This window comes from Nicotiana tabacum, chromosome 22 (assembly GCF_000715075.1).
Source record: "Nicotiana tabacum cultivar K326 chromosome 22, ASM71507v2, whole genome shotgun sequence".
In the NCBI taxonomy this organism is placed as follows: Eukaryota; Viridiplantae; Streptophyta; class Magnoliopsida; order Solanales; family Solanaceae; genus Nicotiana; species Nicotiana tabacum.
Genome location: NC_134101.1, coordinates 227,202,890 through 227,230,710, shown reverse-complemented (window position 1 = coordinate 227,230,710; position 27,821 = coordinate 227,202,890). Strand labels below are relative to the sequence as shown.

Here is a 27,821-nt window from a genome sequence, read left to right as displayed (position 1 = left end):
AGATGATATAATAGTTGAAAAAATTCTTGTGACGGTTACAAGAGATTCGAGTCCAAAATTTCCTCACTAGAAGAGTCTAAAGATCCCTCTACCATCTCTATTGCAGAATTAATAAGTGCTCTTCAAGCACAAGAATAAAACAGAGAATTTAGACAAGAAATAGCTAATGAACGTGCTTTTTATGCGCAAAACAAAAAAGAAAAGATCAATTATCCTCTTTGCAAATACTTCAAAAAGAAAACACACCTTAAAAAAAATTGTTGGTGGAGACTAATGCAATATGTGTGTGATATTTGCAAACAAACAGGTCATGTTATAAAAGTGTGCAAGTTCAAAGATACTCAACACAATCCTCAAGCATAAACAGCAGAAGCAGTAATTGAGAAGGAGCAATTATTTTAGAGCAACTGAAGCAATGGAGGAGTATTGAAGATTTGCTTCAGTTCCTGTTGCAATTTTTTTTTAGCACAATAAGTTGCTTAGTTTTAGGATGAATCTACTTTTTTGAATTTAGTTAGATTTATTAGGTTTTCGAGATATTTTAGGTTTTTTTGAATTCTTGTTATGCAACATTTCCTGCATATTATATTCTTAAGTTGACTATTTAAAGCCCTCTATATATAACAAAAAAGAAGAGACATTTTCAATCAATACTTCAAATAGTTGAAGCAAAGGGATATCAAAATATGGGAACGTTTCTTTGTCTTTAAATGGATCGTCGCTGAGACGAAATCACCTGACGTTTTTTGTCTCTGCTGGGATTTGAATCATGGTTTCCCTAGTAAGAGTTATTAAGACTTTTGGGGAACAAAATGGTTTTGATGCTTTGGAGATTTCATGTATGAGTCATGATATGGGTTTAAGCTCCTTATTTAAACATCTAAGAAAAACTAAAGCAAATCTATAAAGTAGAATAATTCAGTCCATATTCTAGCCTATAAAATGAAAAATAATAAGAACATGTGACACAAATATTTGAGCTTCAGTCCTAAATAACATGGCATGCCTCAGAAAATTACAGTATCAAATATACATGAAACTTTTTCCAACTGCAGCAAGGTCCCTTGTCAACCATACCACACATTAATAGATTTTTATTACTTTACAGTATGAAGTTCAGAATTAATGAGATCACTAACAAGACCAAGAGGTATCGTCAATACAACCAAAATGAAAGGGAAAAGGCGAGAACGAAAATGAAAACTCGCAAAAATAGTATTTGAGATAACTACAGACTATGATACACAGGATATACAAATAACGGGAACTTTTGCAGCTTTCCCTTTGCAAACTTCAAACACAAACTTCATTCAATTCCATGGAGGAGATGAAGGTTTGTACATAGGTTGTTGATGAGATGTTGATCCATAGTTTAGGTCAAGGCTATGGAGTTGCTCCATCAATTGAGAGCGTCTTTCCTTGAAGAAGTCAAGACGTGTTGTTAATTCAACCAAAGTGGAAGACGCAGCCGAAGGGTGTCGTGTATAATCCATCACCTGCTAAATTTATGGTCAAAAACAAAATGGCGCTAGACTTACAAATAGCCAATGTAGTAAGCTTGATCCAAGAAAAAGTGCTACTCCTCCCCCGTTTATATTTCTACTACCCTCGTATGGCTAAATCAAAAGGAAATAGTGGCTTAAAAATCTAGCTGAATTGACACTCAAGGGTGTGGCCTAGTGATCAATAAAGTAGTGCAAACCATGGCGAGACCAGGGTTCAAATCCCAGGAGAGATAAAAATATGCTACTTGGTTTTTTCCCATCTGCCTAAGCCTTTGTGGGTAAAGTTATTCAGGTACCTATACTGGTAAGAGGAACAAGGTACCCAGTTGAATAGTCGAGGCGCGCACAAGCTAACTCGGACTAGAGGCGGATGCAGCATGAGGATAGCATGAAGATACCAGGTTAATATGAACCCAGTACTTCCGAAGCGGATTATAATTTTATGTGTAAAAATTCACTAAAATTGCAACAAATAGTAGATATGAACCCATAACATTAATGGGTTCAAAGCCAAAACCTTAAAGGTTTAACCCATAGACCTTAAATTTTGGATCCGACCACCATTATAAATAAGATCTAGCTAAACTGCGATGTATTATCTCTACACTGGTGGGGTCATCCACATGCACTTATGAGTTAGAGCCCTTGCACACCCCCTTGTACCTGAATTTGGGTGAGAACAAAAAGATTGAAGTTTTCATTTCTTACCTCAGTGGCTTTTGAAGTCGAATGCAGGGGGGCAGAATCAACCACACCGCATTCACCCACAGACAAACTGGTTGATGCTTCACTACTCTTAGAATCACTTAAGCTTGTCTCTCGGAGTTGTTTCCGAGAAGGCTGCCTAGTACCAGGGGTCAATATCATTACTTGTCCTTTAATATTCCTCAAATCTGAACCCAGCAATTCCTGCATTGTTTCAGAAGTTCACCATATAAAAGAATTCTATAAACTATACAACAACAACTACCCAGTATAATCCCACCAAGTGGGGTCTGGCAATTCTATAAACTATAAATATAGAAAATCTACAGACGAATTTTCAACTCTCAACTTCACATCAGAATCTGGAATAGTTTGCATTAATTTCTCTTTTAAAAGTAAAAGGAAATCTCGCGACTCCCAACATCTTTACCAGAAGTCCAAAACTTGGACATCATTCGCAGTTAATTCTCATTTATGAGTAAAGAAATTTAGTCACGGTAAAAAAGTCACCAAGCACTAAATGAATGTCAACTCCTTCAACCTTTTCAGATTTCTGCAAACACTAAATGAAACAAGAATTCGAATATAAGACAAATGTTTATAACATTTTTGATTGGGTGAACATGCCATCTAAGATAAAAGCCTGAATACCAGAGAATATACCAGCTAATTGTTTCTTCAGCTTTTACAATCAGATAATTACCAGCACATATTCTTTCAGGTTCAATGTGATTGATAGACGAATGTTAATCTTGACATGAAATTCGCAAAGAAAAGACAGAAGTTGATCCAACTAATAATAGTTAATATATACAGCAACAATGGGAAAGATGAGTAGATACATCTACTACTTAGGAAATAGAAAGAACGCCAAATGGTAGGAACAAACACTTTTGATGAGTTGAAGAATGCAATTATCACGACTCCCAAATATACAGGATAAAATGCACAATCATCTATATGCTTATATAAACCCAAATATACAGGATAAAATCACCTCATTTCTTTGTCTTCTTTCATGATTACAAAAAGCAAGTGTCGTGTCAAAATTTTGCTGGTAATATTTCCTGCAGACGAAAATACACTTGGTAAATATAGGGAAAACTTTATCTCAGATATGTAAGTTCAAGAAACGGAAAGTCCATGCAATGCTCCATGTAGGATCACTTCTCTCATTCTCTTTGGAAAGGGAACACAGTGCGCATCTGTGTACTCTTAACATGATTGCAGTCCAAAAAAATAAACGAAAACATGTTGCACAAAAAAATAAAGATGGAACAGCCCATGATCAAAAAATGGAATTCCCTTCCAGTCGGTTATAAACAACAATAACATTCTCAATTGTTGCATATTTTTTATAACTTCCTTAATTGTTGCACGCACTAAGAAGCATTTGAAATTGAAATAAGGGCACTAGAAAGTACAAAAAAACTGAATTGACACTCACAGCTGAGAAGTATGATTTGGTTCATTTTGATAACGATCACAAGCATCAGCTAACGGGCCATAATGATGCTGCCGTTGCTGATTAAGTTGATTGTGCAACTCAGCAACCTTTTGCTTTAATCTAGCCACATCTGCTTCGGCAAGAGCTATCTCTTCAAGCTCAGCCCTAGTCTTCATAAAAGTAAAATACCTTTTAGAAATAGAGCAAATTGATGGGAAGGAAAATCATAGTTACCCAATCACCAATACAACCTTGGAATCCATAGGACGAGAACCTGACAACTGTCCTGAAGACATGCTCAAACCAACTTCCAATGCAGCTCTTAGGTCTCTCTCAGCTTGTAACTGTTCTTGTAGTCTAGCCACCTTTGTAAATGTTACACGTGATCAAATATTTTCCATAAAAATAGTGAGCTTGTAAGTGCAAAATCTTCAGCGTACAAAGTGCAGCACATATCATAAAAGAACACTAGGAATCATATTAGAGTAGCAAAACCTGCTATATTTCTTATTGTCACCAAAAGACAGTTTCTTGGATAAAGTAGAGAAGAAATGGATGACTGGTAAGAGCATTAGTCAACAGCAACCAATTCACCACAAAACAAGGGAAAAGGATTAAAAAAACATTTACAATATGTAGTCCCTCAATCCCAATTTATGTGATACTTTCCGTTTTAGTAAGCTCCAAAAAGAATGACACATTTCTATATTTAGTAACAACTTTAAAATGCCCCTTATACCCTTAATGAGATGAACAGCCACACAAATATCTATGGCTTATTTTGGACCACAAGTTTCAAAAGTCTTCCTTTCTTGCTTAAACTTTGTGTCCAGTCAAACACCTTCACATAAATTGGTAAATTGGGATGGAGGGAGTATATACTAAGGAAATGAAGCAAAAGATTACTAAGAAGCATGCTTTGAAATTGAGTAGAGCAGATGCTAAATTATTAAAGAGAAACCAACAGAAGAAAAAAAATAGCTAAAGTGGACGACACTTTTTGGTCTTATCAGGGACTAATTACTCTCATACATCTTGTTCAAGGGCCAAGCGACGCTCGTGCAAAGCTTGCTTTCGTCTCTCCAGGCTTGCCTGCAGAATCGCGTTTCCTCTTGCCTAACACAGGTTAAATATCAATGGTCTAAGCAAAGAAGATCATGAATGTAAAATAAAATAAACTGAGATCTATACCTCCTTCGCGATCCTATGGCGCAAGTCATTTTTCGCTATCTCAAGTTTCTGTATAGCAAGCCTGTTGACATGTCGTTAAAAGGTCCATCTTAGAGATGATTTTGAAGGATAATGGGATGAAACGAGGGTTATACTAGCTAATGTACTTTGACCAAAACTTTCATTGATAGAGGCATCTCTAAAGTTTATAGCCCACAGACAAGCTTTGAAACAAGAAATTTAGTGTCACTCCAGCTTACCTGGAGCATTGTATCTTTCAGTGCTGAATTACAAATAAATGCAAAATACAAATTCAAAAGGATACAGGTAAAACGTGTATATTTGGATGAAATGGCATTGGCCCAGTTACACACTAATGCAGCACTTCTCAAATGGCAAGATACAAAACAAGTAAAAGATGCATATTTGCACAAACATTTCGTCCAAAAAAAAGCATTATAATCGCATACTGTAACCTACCTTCTCCCTACCCACCTTTTTGTTCCATTAGATACTAGAGATCATAATTTTTTGATAAGCTACTAAATATCACAAAATAATCTTGGTGGTTCTATTATTCTATTATATACTTAGTCTGCTAAGTCTCTTGAATCGTCTTGTTATTTGTTGAACATGAACTAACTAGTATAAGCTTTCAAAACCCTACCATGCAGCAGCAAAGGGGACGAACCCACATACCCTAATGTGTGTGTCTAACTTGTTTCATCATAAGAAAGTAAAACGAGTGAAAAGCTTCAAAAGCATATCATGGCGTCCTGATGACATGATAGCAGATGCTCCTTCACTTACGTATCCAAGTTTCTCAAACTAAAAAATATGAGCTTTTAGGAGCTTCGTGCAACTGCAAATGTCATCCAATCAATTATTAGTGCAATAAAATTGTATTATGCAAACAAGCCGAGCATATCAGCACCCAAATCACACTCAAGTACCCGACAAGCTTAGATGTATGCTTTTTATCAGCACTCAAATCACACCCCCACCCCAATGGCTAAAGCATATGATTAGTGCTATCATTACCGTTTCAAGTTACCCTTTAGAATATCAAGTGAAGTCACCTATTTTAATAGATTAATACTCTTATATAAGGAGCCCTTCTTCAAGTGTCAATAACCAAGTCTATAAGAAGTTATTTTCTACAATTTTCAAATGGTATCATAATTGATCTATGGTAAGCCCATTCCTCGCATATAGAAGTCTGTACCAAAATTGATGTGTGAATCCTTAAATTATAATATTATCCCGCTGAGTTATGTAAGGGTTTCTAAAGGAGTAACGACCCAAAAAAATGGGTTTCTAGAGGGGTTTATAAAGGTCATGATTTACACCTATCCATTGTGCCTTAAAGTCTGTGTTAGATGTTAAGATTCTTTCTCATAGTACCAAAACCTCTGATCTTGGATTCTTGGTAGACATTCAATTAACCCACCCATGGTGTACGGCCTTACCACCTCCTCGACCAGTATTTTGTCCTCTTTTTTTCCCTCTCGACGTCTGTTGCCACTTCTTGGTAACCTTTTGCTTCGCTCATCTATCTCTTAGGGATGGTACCCCACTCTTCAGTCTCCTATAGCCAATGCCTGGCTCTTCTCTCTCCTGCGGGCAGTGCCACATTCCTCTTTCCGGTGGTAGGCACGGCTCCTCTTTTCCTCTGGCAGCTGGGCCCACTTAATTTTTTTTTTCTTGCAGCCGCTGCTGCCCCTATCTTCTTTCAGTGGATAGTTTTGCTTTCTCTTTTCTTTTGACGACTGGAACAGCCCATCTTTCTGACAATTGCTGCAACTAATCTTTCCCGTGGCCGGGATCGCTCCTCTCTTTGGCAACTGTTTCCGCTCCACTTTCTAGGGGCTGACTCAGCTCCTCTTTGTGGTAACCATTCTAGTGGTAAAGTCCATACTTTTTACCATCGTTTCAGTAACAGTTTGTTCGGCGGGATTTTGGTAGCAGCTTTCTATGCTTTAAGAATAGGCAAACTCAAGTAGGTTTCCTCACTTTGAATTTGGTGGATTTGTTAGAGTATCAAGAGAATAATATAATTATAGATAGAATTGACCAGATTAAGTGCTAAAAGGACCGGTCTGAAAGTGAAAGCTCTGATTTTAGCACTAGCATGATTTGCTTCAACCGCATCATTAGCGTCAATGAGATCTTTCCATCATTTCTTAGGGATTTTAGATATCACATCACTTCCAGATTATCCAAATGCTTACACTAGATGGAATGCTCTTAGAGAAGGCTCTTAAATATCCGTAGTTGGGATTGGTCGTTTCTTCATGGTTGTAACAATAACTTTATAATTAAATATAATTGACGAACATGCAATCATAGCGTAAAGTTTAACTTGCATATTCTCAAGTTACTTAAAACCTGTTGCCTGCAGCTACTTCTGCATCTTCCCAAGGAGTAAAAGCACTTATTGTTCTTTCTTACAGCTGTATGCTAAGGATTTAATAGCTAACTGTTCCCATTCAAAGGGATTATTTTGCATGGAATTTGGGGTAGAATATATTTTCTAGTCTCCACTTTCTCTTCCGATTTTTCTGAACCCATTCTATCCAGTTTTAGCAAATTTAATATCTTCCCTTCACTACTTTTATTTGAAGGAAAAGGGACTGGTCTCAATTCAGCTAAACTTCTATTAAAGGTAATATCACTTGTTACAACATGACCTCTACTGCTCCCCCAACACAAAAGCTTGTCTTTCTCCCAACTTTCCCAAAACACGAGATATACCATTTGTTGAAATTAAAATCATCCTGATAGAGAAAAAAATTAAAATCCACTTAGTTACCAGAGGCATCATCCATTCATCGTCCTAATTCTTATCTCAATGGAGTCATATTTCAATTAATTAAAATAAGTTTCTCTAATACCAGGTGGGAGAAAAAGTGAAAGAAGCCTTACTCTTCCTCCCCGGAGGAATCAATTGATTCTGTTGATGGAATACTTCTACCCTGTGCAAAAGTAACAATCAGAAAATCAGATTCCTTATTCAGCTATCATGCTAGATTGATCTAGTGTAAGACTATTCTAGAGACGAGAAAATCTATGGACTTTTCACATCAATCCCAGAATGAGTAAAAACAGGACCTGGTACACGGAATTAATGCCTCATCTATTGCACTAAAAACATCAGAGTATTCGTAGTTTCAAAAATAGATGCCGACACTCACATTGCTTCTCCCCCAAAATGTCGACCTTTTGACGTTCTGGTTTGAAGGTGTTAACTTGCTGCTCGGTTTCTCTATACATGAATCAGGTCCAGGGACACCAAGGGGTGGCCCCGGATCCATAGAGGAGAGTATCTCACCCATGGATCTCTGAGACTCGGCACCAGCTAATTCGCAAAGAGCATTTGTCTCATTTCCACGTCTTTCTGGTTGTTCATTCAAAGGGACATTAGAACCCGCAAGAGACTGAGAGTCCACTGTTGGTCTCAATTTTACTCCTTGTAAACAACCGTCTCTTGGAGATCCAACATCTGAGTCGTTCCCTCCAAACCCCTGCATAGAAATATTAATGCATAGTTCAAATAAATACTCATAGAAGTTAAAATATTGAATTAACTTTCTCTGAATTTTTGCGAGGTTATTTGTGGAATAATTTTTCATGTTTACATGATTAAGGAGAAAAAATGGACAAATAACCAATACATTTTGTTCAGACGGGTGCCTTTTAAAATATATATTAAACACAACATGCCTTTGCTTTGCAGGAAGTTTAGAAGTCATCATCGATGACACTTAATCTACTAAGAAAATGTAGCCAAAACCTCACTGTAAGTTCCATAACTAGTGGTTTATTCCACGGCTCAAACTCGTGACCTATAGATCACACGGAGACAATTTCACCGTTGCTCTAGGCTCCCTTTCGTCATCAATACAAAGAAATAGAAAATGAAAGGGAAAGTAGCTAACCAGCTATCTGATTTACTCAAAAAATCCTTAATTTAGTTCAAACACACGACACATTAGCCGTTGGGCCTCCCATTCTGTTTGTAAAATTGGCCCAAAATTATACCTGATAAAATATATTGGCCCACAACTATTAAAGTTCTTCATAACAAGAGAAAGAACCTTATAATCATAAAGATCACTGGCAGCGGAACCACTGCTTTCGCTCAATTTTCCACTCAATATTCGATCACAATCATCATCAGTATCTGGGTCGACCTCATTTTCAGCATCATGATAACCATTCTCCTTCATATCCAGATTTTCATCATCTGATGATTCTTCAGTCCCACTATTTCCAACTTGAGAATCCGCTGAAATAGAGCACCTATGTAGATTATCATCCTGTAAGAAAACACAACGAAAAGCTAAGCACGTCCATCGATGTAAATTCTGCAGAGGACAATCCAGTATGACAAATATAGATTGTTGTAACTTGTAAGATTGCCCAAGCTAAAACCAACAGAGTAAATCAGGGGAAAAGAAGAAGAAAGAGAATCACACCTCAAAAGCAAATTTTAGATACCCAAGATATAAAAATTGAATGATTTTCACTGTTTTCTTTTTTATGAAGGATTTTGACAGATTTTATTTAAGAGCAACTTACATCGAAGATATTCTCATACTCCTCAAGAAGGGTTGTAATGATAGCCTGAGCATTATTGGCTGCATTAGCAGCAGCAAGAAGCTGAGCAGAGTTATCACCATTGACATCAAAATCATCCTCCAACTCACATTCGCCAGCTAAAAGAGGCCTTAAAAGTAATGGCGCCATACAAGCAGCCACAGCAGATGGCATCATCCGATTTTCAGATGCATTTGAAGAAACTGTATGCATCATCTTCAGAATTCTACAGTAGCAACTTCACAAGTTAGGTTGGTAAAGTGAAAGGTATTTTAATTAACCAAAAAAAGTATTTACATTAGCCTACAAAGTTCATCTTCCCTCAAATTAAGACAGAGGAAAACTAAAACATGTCCAATCTACAGCGAACTACTAGAAAACTGAAGATTTCAAAAGTTTCTTTCTCTCATAACTAATCTTCTAGTTCAAAAGTTTGCAATATGGGTCTACAACAACATGGCAGTAAAAGGAAATGTCTAAAATTGGGCAGAATACCTTTGTGGGTTAAACCACCTCTCAATAGAATAATTACAAATAGAGACACAGAGGGAAGTCTAGTATTAACCAGTGATGTGCATTAAATGGGTGAAACCATTTGGAGAAAGAAAGGGGAAAAGGCCAGGCAGGGTAGTGGTACAAGGTTTGAAACTCGGTGGACAATGGGCCCATGCCTCTACCCTTCTCCACTTAAATACCAAGCTTTTGTCCGTGGCAGGGTTCGAATAGGTGATATGCGTCTAACCCACACATTACAAGCTACGCCCTTAATACTAGACCAAAACCCCGGGGACTTCATGTTCTGGCAGCATAGATGATAAATTGAAGTTTCCTTAATTTGGCCTACTAGTTTGTACCATAAATTGGACTCCAGAAAGAATTTTAGTAAAATATTCAAAACTGCACCTTTTGATTCCTTGCTTTCATTTGCTCATTAGAATTTAATTCCATCCAGTTCGTCTTTCTCCAATTAGGTTTCAGATAATTAAAGTTTATTTCACAAAATTAGTACTCGGCAATAACAATAGTGCAGCATTTGAATTTGATGCATCAACACACAATAGTAAGAGAAGTGTGTGGGGGCCACCCATGCAAATTCACATATGAAGCAAATCAAAGGCCTGAAATATAGATATGTCTCTGTTCTATTGATCTTCTTGAACTTTTGGCAATGAATAAATTAATGTCTCAAAAAAGACTTAATGGACAAGCGAGAAAACCGTTCTCCAACAAACCTAATGATCTAAATCCAGATTAAATAATTATTCTGCCTCGATAATAAGTCAATGGACAACAGCGGAAACAATTATCCAGCAAACCATAATGATATGTCCAGCAGATCATTTTTTGTTTCCTGTAACATTTAGAGATCAGTAAGACTTCCACGGCAATTCATGGCAAAGGAGTGGCTAGATTAGATATTCCACTCAGCACTACCACATTTTGTTCAACTTTTCCACTAAACAAAGATTGTAAGCATCCAATTGCCAAACCAGATTCATTATCCATCATCAAGAACTTGCCATACCAAGAAAACTAGCAAAAAATACCACCACCATAAAAGATTGTAACAGAAACTGAAAACACAGGATCAAATTAAAAATTACACAACCATATCAGCAAAATACAAAAAAGAGTTACCTCTGTAATAAACGCCTATTTGGATCAGGAAATGTTTCGAGAATGGCAGAGCGCATAGCATTAACTCGAGCTTCATTTCGATCAATTTCTATGGGCAAAAAAATGAAACAACTGGAAGTTAGAAAACCAATATGTTTAAATTAACATCCTAAACTGAAAAATGCTAATTAAATACAAGTAGCACATGTAATCATAATGAGCAGAAATAGTTCCAGTGAGCAACAAATGGATCAACAGACAGTTTCACATCCAGAGACCTCATAAAAGTGGCATATCTACAATCACAAAACGAGTTTCCACCTGAAAAATACAAAAGGAGAGGATCCACGGCTTTGCCAGATTTTTGGCTCATACAACACCAATTGACGTATGCAATCCTCCTCTGTCTCAAATTCTCAGCTATCAAGACCCCCCCCCTCACTCTTATGTGAGCACATTAAATATATTGTTCAAATACATCACACAAATTGAGCTTAAGCATACTCAAGCCAGGCTCTTATAACATATCGGCTCAAAATTGAGCGTGAGCTGGCTTCATACGCAATAAAAAGCTCGAGGCACTCACATTGAGCTAAGCTTTCTTAACATATAGCATTTATAATTCTACTCAATAAAAAACTCGTGACTTGGACCAAGTGAAGTGCATCAAGGACGAAGAAGGTAGAGTTTTGTTGGATGAGGGGCTTATCCGGATAAGAAACGAGGGAATCTTGGTGCAGAGGAGTAAGGGTCATTCCCAACTTAGGGGTCTACAAACAACAACAAAAAAAATCCAGTGTAGTCCCACAAGTGAGGTCTGGGGAGGGTAGAGTGTACGCAAACCTTAACCCTGCCTTTAAAAAGGCAGAAAGGATGTTTTCGGTACACCCTCAGCTCAGAGAGGAAAAAGGAAAAGGGAAGGGGAGATAACAAGCAAACCAATCTGACAACCAAAGCGAAAATACAAAACTAACACTAAGTAATGCAAATAGAAAATCGAAACAAGGCAGCAACAAGTAATAACAGCAATCTAGGGATACAAAGTACCCGAAGGACACTAAGAGATGTATCAAAGCTACTGTGACAAACCAGGACAACACTCGGCTACCTAACCCTCTACATTTATTCTCAACCTCCACACTTTCCCATATATGGTCATATCCTCAGTCAGCTGGAGCAACGCCATATCTCGCCTAATCACCTCACCAACTCCGGGGTCTCCCCAAGAGCAAATTAAAGTACCATTTACAAACAGAGGCAAGGAGAATGGAAAAATGTAACTTTTGAGGCTGAACTTCTTTTAATGACTGTGTTCGAGCGAGCTAGCATAAATTCAACTAATCCACTAGACAACCAAAACTAACAATCAAAGGTGTCGTGTAAATCTACCCACCAAGAATGGACTCACACCGGGTTTTGTAGCTGGGATTCTAATTGCAATCTCTAGAATGTTATTTTTGAACTTCAACAAGTCATCCATCCCCTTGGACTTGGAGACATTATGACATGAATTTTCATGTGTTGAACTTATTTGTATCATTATTTGCATCAAACCCACTCTTCCTCAGGGGCATCACTAGCTTCTCATCAGCCTGTGTCACATAACTTTTGGTTTTTCCCAATATCTGCACAACCATTTCCTGACTAGACCATCATTCCACCCTAACCCTGTCAAGGTTACTTGTCAGCTTTCCATTGCGTTTGAACTCAATGACTTATCCTCTTCGAGCTTTATACAAATTATTCTCTAGGGGGTTCTTTGATGTACATTATCAGGATAGCACAAGGTGGACCATGGACGCATAGTCGCATATTACAATTTGGCTGAATACATATGGAGACACCTAAAATTAGGCTTTGTCCCGATTGAACACCTGCAGAATGCTCGTGTTCATTCTCCTCTACTAATGTCCTATGAGTATTTTCGACGCATAAATGTATGTTCGTACACACTTTCATCTCTTAATTACTCTATTTTCACTTGGAAAAAACTACTAATTGTGGTTCAATTTTTGGCAAACTACAGCCAGGAACATCAAGCCAAAGAGCATTCTACACGGTGCAACTCACGCTATCAACCATGTCAGTAGAAAGTGTCTCATTGGTACACTTTGGGCCTACTACATGTGTTCAATCGGAACAAGTCCTACTTGAGGTGTCTAAATGAAAAATCGTGGCAACTTTAGGAGTCTCTATATGTATTCGGCCTTAAATTTTTGTATGCATATAGTATGCTTCTGACAATGCTGGTGATATCAAAGTAATGCTGATCAATGTATGTTCCAATGTCAAACCAAATTTTACAGTTGTTTACATAACAAATATTTGGGGCTTTCAACTTCATCAATCAAAACGTTCAGTTTACTAATGGGGTCAAGAGAAAGTTACGTCTGCAACAGGCATAGATTATAAAATACAAGAAGATGAGAATCATCTCTCACTTTTCCTACATATCCATATAAATAGAAGCCGGCCATACTGGCATTTACATTCTGCAAAATTTCCAATTCATAGAAGCCTGCTTGAATATAAGTAACTCATTATTCTACAAAAACAAACATATATAATACTGCAAAACATACAGTCTAAATAAAGATCAGAGGATAGAAACAAACAAAAACCGTAAATGTCCCTGAAATTTGATTAACCTTACAGTAGCCAAGACATTCCAGAAGTTTTGGACAAGCCCAAAAAGGATCCTAATTGAACTTTAAATTAAGGCACTTTATTCATCGGATCTACACAGTAGACAATAATAAAACAAAGCAGAAAAGAACTACGAGAAGTAGCATGAAGGGAGCTGTGATGATCGTAAGAAATAACCGCAAAGTAACAAAACTTAAATATTCTCAGAAATAATCGTAAAAATCTCTTAACAAATGTTGTCAAGTTTTCTTACTGTAAGCTTCTAACAGAGCAGTACAGCAGGAAGCAGGAACAGGAGATGAGGGCAGCTCCCGAAGCACATGCTGCATAAATGGTAGCTCCAATGTTAGTTGAAGAGAATTAAGGTATTCAGCAGCAGAATGAGATGACAAGGAGCATCAAACAAATAATAAACTCATCAGACCTATACCTTAACACAGTCACCAATTACATGAGCATCCTCTTCGGGGCCAAATTCAGTTTTGCCTTCGAAAAGTTTTCAATAGGTTAGCAATGCTTCAATGGAGAATATCTTATTTAGAAAAAAAATCAGGGCACATAATAAGCCACTACAAATTCTTAGTTCATGTTCTCCGACATAATAGCAATTAGCTTGACCATATTTCTAAACACCAAAGACAAGATAGGATAAGAAAGAGAAGAGGGTAGAAAAGTGAATCACACTTTAATGATGTGTGTTGCAAGTCAGCATAAATAGTATGCAAGTAACTATTTTGTGGCTAGTTGTCAACCAAAGGAGAGCTGTTCGATAGATTTCTTTTTCCCTCTTCTCTAAATCTAGCTAAAAATTAAAATTACATTAACATTTAACCATGAGAGACCAGAAATGGACACAGCACAAACAGAAGTTTGTTTGTTGGTACCTTTCAAAACTTCAAGCGATTCTACATCGGCCACTTCAGTGGAAAGTGTGGTCCTTTATTTCCTCTAAAGGATGTGAGATGAATTTAGCACCATTAACTTCATGATTAGAGTTTTTTCTAGATATATTCTAGCTAAAAGTTTCGGTTGCTTCACTTGAAAGTTGAAACCTTTACAATTTCTTTTCATTTTTTAGCGGAGGTATCAATGCCTAATTGCATGCACCTCGACTAATGCATCAATTACCGGCAATATACCACATAACGAAGACGTACAGAGATGGAAAGAATTCCACACTAATAATCTACCAAGAGTTCATACTTCTTTCCATTCTAGGCACCAACTATCTCCACTGTCAATCTCATGCTTCCTTCAAAATCCTCCTCCGCCTACGGCCATTTCTCAGCAACGAACAAGAATTTTACCAACATGCAGCTATCTTGTTGAATATATTTATTATATTTTCTCATTTTGTTTTCGAATTTTCCCCCAGTTTGTTATCTTTGCCAATCTTGTATCTCCAGTATCTCAACCCAAAGGAACCTTGCCATGAATTAATTGCTTCCACATTCTAGTTGTTAACTTCATCTATTGATGCAACTCATGCGCTGTATTTCTTCAATTAACATTAGTGTGGGAGTAGTACACTTACTTTTGGGTTATCTTGTTGGACCTAATAGTCGTGCATGGCATGTTTATTTTCAAGCTTTTAGTAGAAATATGAGCCCCTGAGGCCTAGACACTCACTTATAACATCTAAAATTAACTTGTTTGAACATTCCTAGGTTAATGGAATTTGAATTCTCTGTTACCAATTTTATCGGTTGGCCTTACACAACTTGGAATACCCTATACCGGTCCATGGTCTATATGCATGTTTGACTTCTGAATAGCATTCTGCATCAACTATACAAAGTGATGAATTTATGTTCGGTGAGTTGTCGAGCAAACTACAAATTTTCAATTTCTTTTACTGTAATAACACAATACAAAAGCCATCTGAACTCTACTCATTTAGGGCATTTCTTTCGTAGAAATACTGTGACAAGGAAGCAATTTAAGCAGTGGCAGAGAAACATCACCAACATTTAGCTAATCCAGCGAATAGATCATAACAATCATGAAAATACCGGAACAGTATGGAATTTATAGAATCAAGATGCATTGGGTACAACAGTCTGTCTATACATGCACAGCCATAAATATACTTCAGTTCTCAAACATGAAAAGAAAAAAAAAACATCGTGAAGATATACAAGGTTTTTTCCAAAAAATTTCATTACATAAGAAAGATGTCATCCATCCAACAAAAACAGATGTACCTCCTTCATATTCTTTTACTCTCCGCTCCACTTCCTCGACATCTGCAGACTGTCGTAATATACCTTCGACCTTGGTACCTATGAGAGCAGAAAATTTAGCAGATTCAATTAAAACAGACTCTAACCATCTCTGCATTTATGCATTCTCGCTAAAGATGCTCACCATACTGCAAAGATACCGTTACAATTTAAAGTTAGAAAATCTATTACACATCATCCAACAAGGATGACCCAAAAAAAGCATATAGAACTATAAATAATAAAAGCAACAGATGACAGAAATTTCCTATTTCATGTTCTTCCAACTCGATTTCCTATTTTTTTCAGTTCTTGGAAGATATTTGGAGAACAAGAAAGGGGAGATTGAGTTGTTACGCCTACGAACCTTCTTGTTCTCCAAATGTCTTCCACTCATACCTATGTCAAGTGATCTCCAACTTGATGTTACCTTTTCCACCATCCTTGGTAACAAAAGGGCAACAATGAGCTCCCACTATGTGCGAGGTCCGGGGAAGGGCCGGACCACAAGGGTCTATCCTTGGTAATGACAAAAGATATTAAACATAGAGAAGACCAAGGTCCGGATATGTGAGTAAAGCTACGATGCGAATCAAGGTAAGGTCCTTGCTTCTTACATAGACAAGAACAACTCATAACAATTTGCCTCTTCTTCCTTAAATTATCCGCAAGTATGATCACATCCTTGACTGTTTACCATGTGATAAGCTACTTCTCTTTCCTTGGTCTTCAACAAAATTTTCCGGATCTTCCTTTGCTTTCTTACTAATAGCTCAATGGAAAATGATTTAACCGTGAATATCTTTACCCATGATCGTGCAGGTGCACTCAATCAAGAATCATATTTTTGTCTAAGATTCTCTACGTTTCATGTATCGTTTGTAAACGAATTTACACCCATTTATATCAATATAATTGTTCCTTTAAAACAGAAAGAACAAAACAGAAAAGAAGACGAGGAAACTTCTTGACAGTAAGTTGTTCCTGCAGTAGATCAGTGACTATCCAATAAAAAAGAAAAGGCAAAAGCTACAAGAACTTGGAAGCCATTTGGCCTAGGTTACATGGTGACATTATTGTGTGACTTTTTTGGTTATTGTAGATTCATTCAAGCACTACCATCTTTGTCTGAATTGGCTAGTTTTCTTCAACTGCTATTACTTTTCTGGTCTAGCTTCCTGATGAAAGTACAATAACCAAAACGGTCACACAACAATGCCACCATGTAACCTAGACCAAAGGGCTTCTCGATTTTATTCTTATACAACTCCATTTCCAGGGGAGCAAATGGTGGGCTTACCATACTTCTCAAGAAATCTCAGTGCTTTCTCAAGAAAGGATGGGCCTCCGTCTATGTCTTCTAAGGCGAGTAGAATTGGTCTTCCAACAACTAAAGATTTAACAGGGCGCTTATCCTTCCCTGAATAAAAAGTAAACTGGTCAATGTTTATGCAGAAATAATAAAAATGGAAAAGATCGAGGTTCATCTGAGCATTTGAAGATGAAAACAAAGTCTTGGCAGATAACAGCAAAGAGTGCACTAACATTGATGGAAAGACCCTTCAAAGGAATCATTGGTGTCATTCCGGAAAATGCCATTGTGACCCATCACCAGAGCAGCACTTGGCGCTTGGACAAGAGCATGCTCAAGGGCAGTCTTCCACTCGTACAAATCATCTGCGGTCTCTGCCTGCAGTAGAAAGCTTGAGGCTTAATAAAGAAAATTCCATTGATCTCTTTTTTTTCTTTTTTTTTTTTTGAGGGGGGTGTTGATGTACAGTTACTGTAAGCGGAATAATTCTACAATTAAAATGAGTTATTTGTGTCAAATATAAGATGATAGGATTGCCTAATCAAATACTTATTAAAAAGGAAAAGAGAATGCCTCATCGAAATAGTTTCAGAAAATTACAATCATTTAACACTATCACCGGAGCGCTGCTATGACTAGCAAATTGTACACGATGATTCTAGAGTTTAGAATACCCATAGACGCTTACAAAGAAACTTAAAATGTATAGAGAGATGTATTGAAAAAGACTTATTCTGCTAGCAACTGGTCAAGTGGGTCACTTCTGAGTTGCATCACACGTTTCTGAGTTTCTGAAAATTTTTTGAATGTAGCACAGTGATAAAGACAGACACACACACACAGAGGGGCAGGGGGAGGTAGAGAAGCACCTTAAGTGTAAAAGCTCGTCCATCACGTCCATCTGGAAACAGCACAGTCAATAGCTTTTTATCTTCTCTGACGACAACACTGAATAACAAGCAGTTGTTAGCACAAAGACACAAAAAAAAATTAGATAACTTGAATATGACGTGTGTATTACCTCCCTGAATTATTTAAGTCAATTCCTCCCAAAGTTAGATTCACTTCACCACCTCGCTGAGGAAGTGTGCTCTACATGAGGACATTAATTGTAAGCATATATGTACAAAAATTGAAACTTGACACCTTTAGGTATAGTAGAGATTTAATAATGAAGTGGACCAAAAAAGAAGTAAATAATCACCAAAATTTGAGAATCTTGACAAGCTAAAAGTGAATATATCAACAGAGAAAAAAATCAAATGACATGTAAAGCCAAAAATATTGTATCTAGGCACATTTTTAGCACTCCATGTCTCTTAGAAATCCATTTGATAGATTGATGAAGACAAATAGATGCTATGGCTTTAATACGTTAAGGTCACTGACATCCACAAGGGAGGAAAAATACATTAAAGTGGATCTGGAGTTTGGAATCGAAGCACTTTTATGCAGAGAAACGGGGAAAAAACAAGGCGATCTCTGCCACTGGCTAAATGACGGATAGCCAGCTGAATCTAAGGGAAGGAAGACAAATAGAAGCAAATATTTACAAATAACTTGCATAGAACAAGTTCATTTTCAAAGCTCAACAGCAACAAAAAAAGATGCAGATAAACTCCAGCAACCAAATGAAAAAAGCTAAAAAATGTTCAGTTTTCTCAAAATCAGTTAGGATCTTGTACTTCTGCTCCATATTTTTGGAGCTACTCAACGGTCGTACGAGCTAGGAGTGCTCAATGAGCTAGGCATCATACTCCCTATGTCCCATTTTACGTGACACTTTTCATTTTACTCTGTCTCAAAAAGAATGACATCTTTCTCTATTTGGAAATTAATTAATATTAGATTCCTAATTTATCCTTAATGACATGACTTGTTTGGACCGACGTGAGTTAAAGTTTATTCTCTTACTAGGAGAGAGAATACTTAGATTCCTAATTTATCCTTAATGAAATGACTTGTTTGGACTACTTGATTTAAAGTTCATTCTCTTACTGGAAGAGAAAGATTGAAAAGACATGTGGAACTCTCACCACCACTTAGGAAAATTTTGGTACGTTGCATATAGTTAGCTTAAGTGTCAAAAATCTTCCTTTATTTCTTATACTCATGTCCAATCAAACAAACACCTTCATGTAAAATGAAATGAAGGGAGTAATAACTTTTCTTGTTACTATGTTCTCAAGACTTTTGCCTTCGGATAAATCAAAATAAACTTATTAAATAACACACCAAGATAGTGTCAAAAACTAATTACAATGTCATTGGATAACCACCATCATCTATCAAATCAACCAAGAGCTTGTTACATGCTAACATCTTCTCTTCACATCAAAAGAATAAGCAAAAAAACATCTTGAAACACATTCATAGCCCTCTAAGTACTGTGATAATCCCAACCAGAAAAAGGCAAAAAGTGGACCTCTGAATTACCTTGTTCTCCTTGCCGGTCCTACGTAACTCGAACTAGTAATTATCTCGAACATTATCCTAAGCTTTACCAAGACATCAAACAAAGAAAGTGTGAAATTTGGTAGTTGTGTAGTGAATTGGCAACGTAGTAAGACATGGTTTATGTCTTTTCCCCATTCCTTATAAAGGCTACCAATCCATCACTACCTTCCTCTTCTACCTTGACTCACTCTTTTCACACCTCCCTCCTATGCTAAATATATGGCGCATGATAATTGTATTTCAAAAAAATTACAAGTGGATATGGCTTGTGCATTCAATCTCTACACCTATAAATAGCATCACTTGATCCATCCGAAATGCTTTCATTAGCTAATAATTACCTATAATCATAGTGTCTTCTCTTTAGCCAATCGTTACTCTTCTACACACAAGCATTATCCTCGATTGTTAATTATCTCTGCTACCATTTTATTTTCTAGAAATGTTGGAAAAAGCAAGGGGTAAATAACAATGTTACTATAAATACTATTTATAAGTGGATACATAAATTGGCTTGAGTCACGCTAGGCACTATCCTAAAAAACCATTTTTGCAATATGAAATATTTTTCCAAGATAAACAAGCCCACCTCTTATTAGGAGGAACAAAAATAGCAAAAATAAATACTCCCTCCTTTCCAATTAATGTGAACCTGTTTGACTGGCAGAGAGTTTAAGAAAACATGACGACTTTTGGAATTTGTGGTCCTAAACAAGTCAAAAAGGGCTCAGAGTATTTGTGTGGTTATAAAAGCTTTTCAGCAAGGGTAGAATTGTAAGTTTAAGCTAAATTGTTACCAAATTTAGAAAGGGATCATTCTTTTCGGAACGGACCAAAAAAGAAATAGGTTCACATAAACTGGAACAGAGGAAGTAATAAACTAGCAAGTTTGGAAAATAAAATGGAGAGAAAGAATAATTAATATAATAAGAGATAATGATTATAGTAACAAAGTAATAATTAGCTAATGGAGGACGTAATCATTAGCTAATGAGAAAGGTCTTGAAGAAGAAGAAGAATATGTTGATGATAATTCAGATGAATCAAGTGATGCTATTTACAGGTATAAAGGTTGCACTTTTTCATTACGAGTATCATCCACTTGTCCAATAAATCTAATGCATAGAGACACTTATGTCTCTTAAGCCACTTGACTATAACATTGTATGAATTGAGCCACTTAGCACCACACGCACAAGCCACGGCCACTTGTAAATCTTTTGAAATATACTTATCATGAATCATATTTTTAACAAGAGGTAGGCTTGTTTAATCCTAGGAAATATTTTACATTGCTAAAATAATTTTTTAGGATAGCATCTAGCACAACTCAAGCGAATTCGTGTATTCGATTATAAACCATATTGTAGTAGCAATATCGATTATAAACAATATTGTAAAAGAAGTGGAAGTGAAGATTGGTACTTAAGTCATCCGCAAAAGAGATAGTTTCAAGTATCTTGGGGCTATTATTCAAGGTAATGGGAAGATTGAAGAGGATGTTACTCATCGTATTGGAGCAGGGTGGATGAGATGGAGGCTCGCCTCGGGGGTTTTATGTGATAAGAAAGTACCACCCGGACTTAAAGGGCAAGTTCTATAGAGTGGTGGTTAGACCAGTTATGTTGTATGGGGCTGAGTGCTGGCCTGTCAAGAAATCTCATGTCCAGAAGATGAAAGTAGCTGAAATGAGGATGTTGAGATAGATGTGTGAGCATACCAGGAAGGACAGGATAAGGAATGAAGTTGTCAGGGACAAGGTAGGAGTGGCATTGATGGGGAACAAGTTGCGGGAATCTAGGTTGAGATGGTTCAAGCATGTGAAGAGGAGCAACATAGATGCACCGGTCAGGAGGTGTGAGGGGTTGTCCATGGCGGGTCTGCGGCAGGGAAGGGGTAGGCCTAAGAAGTATTGGGGAAAGGTTATTAGGCAGGACATGTCATTGCTTCAGCTTACCGAGGATATGACCTAAGATAGGAAGGTGTGGAGGTCGAGTATTAGGGTTATAGGTTGACAGTTAGTAGTGTGTTCCTCCTAGGCCTACCAGTAGTACTAAGACTGTTTTTGTATTATCTTAGTCATGTCATGGTTCTTTATTATTACATATTGTGTTTTTTGTTGTTGTTTTTGTTGTGTCATTCACGCTCGTCACCTTAATACATTGTTGTCACTTTTGTTTACTACTTGGTTGCTTTATCTTATCTTTACTGTTCCTTGAGCCGAGGGTCTATCGGAAACAACCTCTCTATCTTTATAATGTAGGGGTAAGGACTGCGTACACACTACCCTTCCCAGACCCCATTTATGGGATTACACTGGGTTTGTTGTTACTGTTATTGTTGTTGTCTTTCCAACCGTAAGTAGATTTCATTAAATGCATCAAGAAGATACAGATGCCAAAAGATATCGAGTGCAAAATAATCAAAAAAGCCCGCTCCAATACAGAGAGATCTATGCAAAGGCTAGGGAACAAAATCCAAAAAAATTAATACCGCAATTCACAGTAGATTCCTTGATCTTCCTTCCTCCACGACGTTCCATTCTCCATTCACCTCCTGCAAAAGTTCCTCACTCATGTATCCTATGAGAAGTTCCTCAGTTTCCTCTCATTTCCAATCCTGTAAAGCCCCCTTACAAATAACATCTCTGGAGATTCCATGGTTTTCTTTCCTTAGTGGTCAAATTACACTGTATCCCCATTATTTATCACTCTACACCTAAAGGATTGATTCCCTATGAAACACCTAAAAGAAATGTTCCTCTATAGTTGCTTCTCACAAAAATTGAATGTTTCTGCATTACCCATGTTGATACTAGTATTACAACAACAACAACAACAACAACAACAACTACCCAGTAAAATCTCATAAAGTGGGGTCTGGGGAGGGTAATGTGTACGTAGACCTTACCCCTACCCGATAGGGCAGAGAGGTTGTTTCCGATAGACCCTCGGCTCAGAAAGACGAAAAAAAAAGAAAAAAAAAAGACAATTCATTAGTAACTCCAGTAGAAACCGTAATAGTAACAGAAGCATAACAACCAAAACATAAATGACATGCAATAACAGTAACCAGTAACTAAGGCCCGGGGCTAAGATAAATAGCAAGGATAGTGTGGATTCAACATAAACTGCAAGCCATCTAAGATCAACCCTAATCCAACCCCGCCTCACCCCCGGTATGAAGTAAGGAAAGCTCTACTACCCCCTAACCTACAACCCTAATGTTTGACCTCCAAACCTTCCTATCAAGGGCCATGTCCTCAGAAATCTGCAGTCGTACCATGTCCTGCTTGATCACCTCTTCCCAATACTTCTTAGGCCTCTCTCTACCTCTTCTCGTACCCACCACGGCCAACCGCTCACACCTCCTCACTGGAGCATCAAGGCTTCTCCTTCGCACGTGCCCGAACCATCTGAGCCTCGCTTCCCGCATCTTGTCATCCACAGGGTCCATGCCCACCTTCCTCCGAATATCTTCATTCCCAATCTTGTCTATCCTAGTGTGCCCGCACATCCACTTCAGCATCCTCATCTCTGCTACCTTCATCCTCTAGATATGGGAGTTCTTAACCGGCCAACACTCTGCCCCATACAACATGGTCGGTCTAACCACAACTCTATAAAACTTATCTTTGAGTATCGGTGGCACTTTCTTGTCACACAAGACTCCAGATGCAAGCCTCCATGTTGATACTAGTATTATGACAAACTATTTTTTCCCCTTATAGTATTCTTCCATAAACTAACTTCCAAGGGATTCATGATCCTCTTTGAGAACAATCCATCTATGTTAATCCATATTAATTAGTTATCTCCTTTCTTCGTAATACATTCTCCTCTTAGCAAATCTCCAAATATTTCCCATATGGTGACATGCCGAATGTTGACTATTGTCAAATTCCCAACACTCAATTCATTCATTGGGGCTGTTATTTTCTTCCAATCAACCAAATGAAACCACTTTCTACTTCTTTCCGTCCCACAAGAAGTACCTTATCATCCAACCAACCAAATGATACTTTTTATTCCCCTCTTTTTCACCTCACAAGTACCTCATCAATTTTCCCTATTTGTTACTGTTTGGCATGCAGAATAGGAAGATATAATATGTTGGTATTTTACATAAGATGGATTTCAGAAAGTTATTTTCTCTCCCTTGGACAGATAATGCATATTTCATCCACTCAACCTCTCTTACACTTGTCTGATGATTCCATAAAAAAAATTATAGCCAAAAAATCGTCGGACATGTAGCCTTTCGAAATTTGATGGATAATGGGCCCACCTATCTATCCCTTTTTACTTAAATACCAGGCTTTTGCCTATATCATAGTGCGAACCGTGCGAGCGCTTGATCCACAAATCATGTGTTGCGATCTTACCACCAGATCAAAGCCCTTGAGGCATAAATCTTTATCTTTAAACTTTCCCCCCAGCAAAAGTTCTAAGTAGGTTATTGGTAAAGTCGCCACCTTACAGCTATATAGTTACGAATTGAAAGGACCATATCCCTTGATGCCTTTTGCAAGTATAACGATAACTCAACAACTATCAGAAGCAAAATCTAGAAAAAACATTGAAGCAATGCAGTCGACATTTCCATCATTTCTCACAAGACTTTCCTATCATGAGCCAAGTATCAAAAGTTTTTCTTTTCCAATCAAAAGAAGAAACCCCTTGATGCCTCTTGAGATAATCAGTTTTTCAACCTTTACAAAGAGAAAAACAAAATAAAAAAGAAACATCTGGAAATCCTTGAACTAATGCAATCCTACTTTACGTTATCTCATCTCCAGATTATTTTACTAACATTCTTGTTGTTACTCTTTTGAATTCCATAAAACAAATAAATATCCTGCATAGTCTTGAACTTTTACGAAAAGACTCCATTTTTAGAAAGATGATTGATGAAATAAATCAAGTGTCACCATTGATGTTGGAGATACAAAATGCTTATAGATATTTCTTTGATCAACTGCGCTGCAATCTCATGCTGATATTTTTTTAAAGATACATTTTACTGATGTAAATGGGATGTCCCGTACAGAAGTACATAAAAGCAGATAATTCACACAAAAATATGATTCTCCACAAAATGGCATCCAACTGTCTATAATAATCAGAATCTCATAGGTAACGAATGGTCATAGACATGAACAGCATAGAACAGAAGTCACTCTAATTTCAACTGCATGTTTTGAACGGAGTAGTGAATAGGATGTTACACCTGCTGTTCCATCAAATAAAAGTCAGTATTGGGATAAGAAGATACTAACAGGATCATTCTTGAAGAAGACCAAAGATGTGCGTGTAAGGATGAACCAACGCTTTTTCCAAGACTTCCAACCCAGTCCTGCAAGAAGTTAAAATATTAGCTTTAATATCAATTTCAAAAAATTAGTTTCCCTTTGGGTTTTCTTTTGTTGGAATAGGAGTCCAAAGAATAAAGGACATTCATACAGAAGAAAATGAATAAAAGCGTGAAAGAATGCTCTCAATCACTTGGTGGATCAGAATGTTGTAGAGCATGGGACATACATTTGCCTAAAACTAAAGAGATAACGAATAGACCAATCTATTACAGGCACAGAGGGGGGAATATTGGTCGAAGATTCAAAAACTTTGTAGACATATGTTTTCAAACTTGAACCCTTCTACTAGTAGCCACATGTTTTCAAATTTGAAAAATGAAGGATTCGCCTCCCAGTCCCCATTTTCAAGAAGTAAAGGCTTATGATCTAAGAATACTGGGAAGAGCAATCTGATTCACAGACTTAAAACATTCATTTTGCTTAGAGAAGATAAGAAATCTATCTTTTCTGAATGCCTGGTAAGAGTTTTCTCCCCTTTCTCCCTTCCTTTACTCTTCCTCATCTTTTCATTGTCACTCCTTGCCACCCACCATTTTTATTGAATGACAATCAGCACGTTACTAGTCTCTCCTCAAAACCTCCCTCAAAAAACGGCTACAAATTTCCTAAGCTCAAGTATTTTAATGCCCACCCACTATGTTATCTCCCTTATTGCGCATTTAAGTTGTAATTACTGTGATTATCATAAATCCCCTCTCTTTTCTCTTCCCTCCACTTAAGACAGAAATATCTACGCCGGTGAGGACAGCAAATGTCACCTAACTATAGGATATCTTCATGTAGAGATAAAACTATTTCTCCCCACTAGTTCTAGAGTTGTCTTCCCCCCCCCCCCCTTTCCTTTCCTCTAGACTCCAAGTATAAAAATCGAGTTTTTAGCATGTTCTTGATCGGCATCTTAGTCTCTCAACTAATCAGCCTAGTCGAACTTGGTTTTATAAGCTTTCTTACATTGGTTGTCTTCGAAAGAATAAGAGCTATCTCCCACTACTGTCTTCGGAGAGAATCTTGTTTTCGACTAATCAACTGAGTATTTTCATAATGTTTCTCCTTTGAGATAGTAATTCTTCAACATTAACTCCCATGGGTTTCGATGTATCTAGGGAAAAATAAATTTTCTTTTATACATTTTGGATTGAATAGTGTTCTCCTCATCCTTTTATTCAAAGAATTTGTAGTTCTGCCAAGGAATACAATACTTAGTAGGGCAAGGACCACCAACTCATGATCTTCTCTTATGTCTGATTCTGTCAGTTAATTATTCAAATGTTATCATCTCACGACCAGTATCCTTTTCATTATCTGGTAACAAAAAATTGTTCTTTCAATATTGGATCCAAAAAGAAAAGAGATCGTGCAAACAGGAAAACCCGCCCTTCATTTAACCTAAATTCCAATCTAGCATGTAAAAGTTTGACCATGTTTTTTTATAACCACGATGTCCAGGCCAACTTGCGTGCAGCTCAACTAATTCCAACGGATATCTGCTACCTCCCATCAGAGTAACAGGTATTAGGTAACTCTATACACTAAAGCTTTGAGAGATGGAAAGAAATTATCTAGTATTTTTGTTTCCATTGGGGTTCGAACCAGAGACCCTATGTTTTCAACCTTCTTCATTGATCACTAGGCCATACCCTTGGGTGCTTAAGTGACTTGTGTATGATAGAATATGTCAAATAACACGAATGTATCAAAGAAACTAGAAACAGCTTTACTGACCTTTGGAAGAGATGAATAGTGGCCCACTCTTGAAAACCTGCAGATTGTTACAAAATTCAAAATTTCAAGGCCAAGAATATTATCATAAAGCATGATTAGAAGCATTTGCAGCGACCATACTTTTTTGGAGAAAATATGGCTAGAGATCATGAACAATAATGACTACCATTTACCCAAAATTTCTTTTTTTTTTAATCTTTCTTTTGGGTTAAACAAGAACAACACCAATCACAAAAACAAAATTTTTTTCTGAACAAGAATCATTTGACTATCATTGACTTCATAATAATCCCACAATTTCTCTTCTTCCTTTTTCTAACTTCCTCTTAATGACATTTCATTCAAAATACAATCTTTTGGATAAAATTAATATAACCCAATTAAAAAGAACAAAGTTTTTTTCTCAATTTGAAAATTTTGACTACCACTCACCCAAATTTTTCTTTTAGGTATAACCAAATGCAACTCCAATAAAAAAAGTTCAATTTTTTCCTAAGCAAGAATCATTTGACTATCATTGACTTCATTATGACCCCCACAACTCTTCTTCCTTATTTCCATAAAACAAAAACAAAAAAACAGCAAAAAAAGAAGATGAAGACAATTTAAGTAAAAAAAGAGAACTTTTACCGTATTTGAAGAACCAACTCTTGGACGCTCAAATGCAGCAACTGAAGCTGACATTTCCCTTCTGGGGTTCAATAAACGCAACCAAATAACCCCAACATTGCACCCAAAAAAAAAAAAAGGAGAAAACTGTGGACTCAAGAAACTGAGTTGACTTAGATCAAGAAGATAAACAACAGTAACTGAAGAATCAGAAGAGATCTGAATAGGAAAAAATTTAGGGTTTTGTTATGAAAATGTGAAGAAAAAGGAAACAATAACAGTGACTGAACATAATGGAACAAAATAGAGGGTTATTGCTCCTCTGTATTGTTGTGTCTGGTCGCTTTTGTTTTCTTCTTCTTCTGTTTTGTGGAGGTGGGTGGGTGGATTTGATTAGGTGGCGTAGATTGTAATAGTAGTAAAGTATGTAAGTACT

The 27,821-nt window shown here is 37.0% G+C and overlaps 1 protein-coding gene across 2 annotated transcripts; it reads right to left on the bottom strand.

The window, feature by feature from the left end:
• Positions 1–1,040: 1,040 nt before the first annotated feature.
• On the bottom strand, positions 1,041–27,821 carry LOC107775716 (rho GTPase-activating protein 7-like). Of its 2 annotated transcripts, none has more exons than XM_016595465.2 (22): positions 27,407–27,821; positions 26,777–26,813; positions 24,959–25,035; positions 18,245–18,315; positions 18,093–18,171; positions 17,457–17,601; positions 17,212–17,331; positions 15,894–15,971; positions 14,120–14,175; positions 13,943–14,012; positions 11,065–11,152; positions 9,409–9,652; positions 8,925–9,146; positions 8,022–8,351; positions 7,753–7,802; positions 4,849–4,909; positions 4,690–4,773; positions 3,909–4,022; positions 3,658–3,827; positions 3,208–3,277; positions 2,214–2,414; positions 1,041–1,499 (listed from the first exon to the last, which is right to left on the bottom strand). In XM_016595465.2, exons 1-22 carry the CDS (start codon positions 27,458–27,460, stop codon positions 1,311–1,313), a joined length of 2,610 nt encoding a protein of 869 aa, XP_016450951.2. In that variant the 5' UTR covers positions 27,461–27,821; the 3' UTR covers positions 1,041–1,310. The 2 variants fall into 2 exon arrangements, with proteins under 2 accessions (XP_016450951.2, XP_016450952.2); XM_016595466.2 differs by having other exon boundaries at positions 1,041–1,496.

Excerpts from the sequence above, each read along its gene's own strand:
- LOC107775716 (XM_016595465.2), bottom strand. The coding sequence starts at position 27,460 with ATGTCAGCTTCAGTTGCTGCATTTGAGCGTCCAAGAGTTGGTTCTTCA. Across the intron at positions 15,972-17,211 it reads GAGATTTCTTGAGAAGTATG|GTACCAAGGTCGAAGGTATA; the intron begins GTAAGCCCACCA and ends CTGCTCTCATAG. Across the intron at positions 14,176-15,893 it reads AGTAAAAGAATATGAAGGAG|GCAAAACTGAATTTGGCCCC; the intron begins GTACATCTGTTT and ends AACTTTTCGAAG.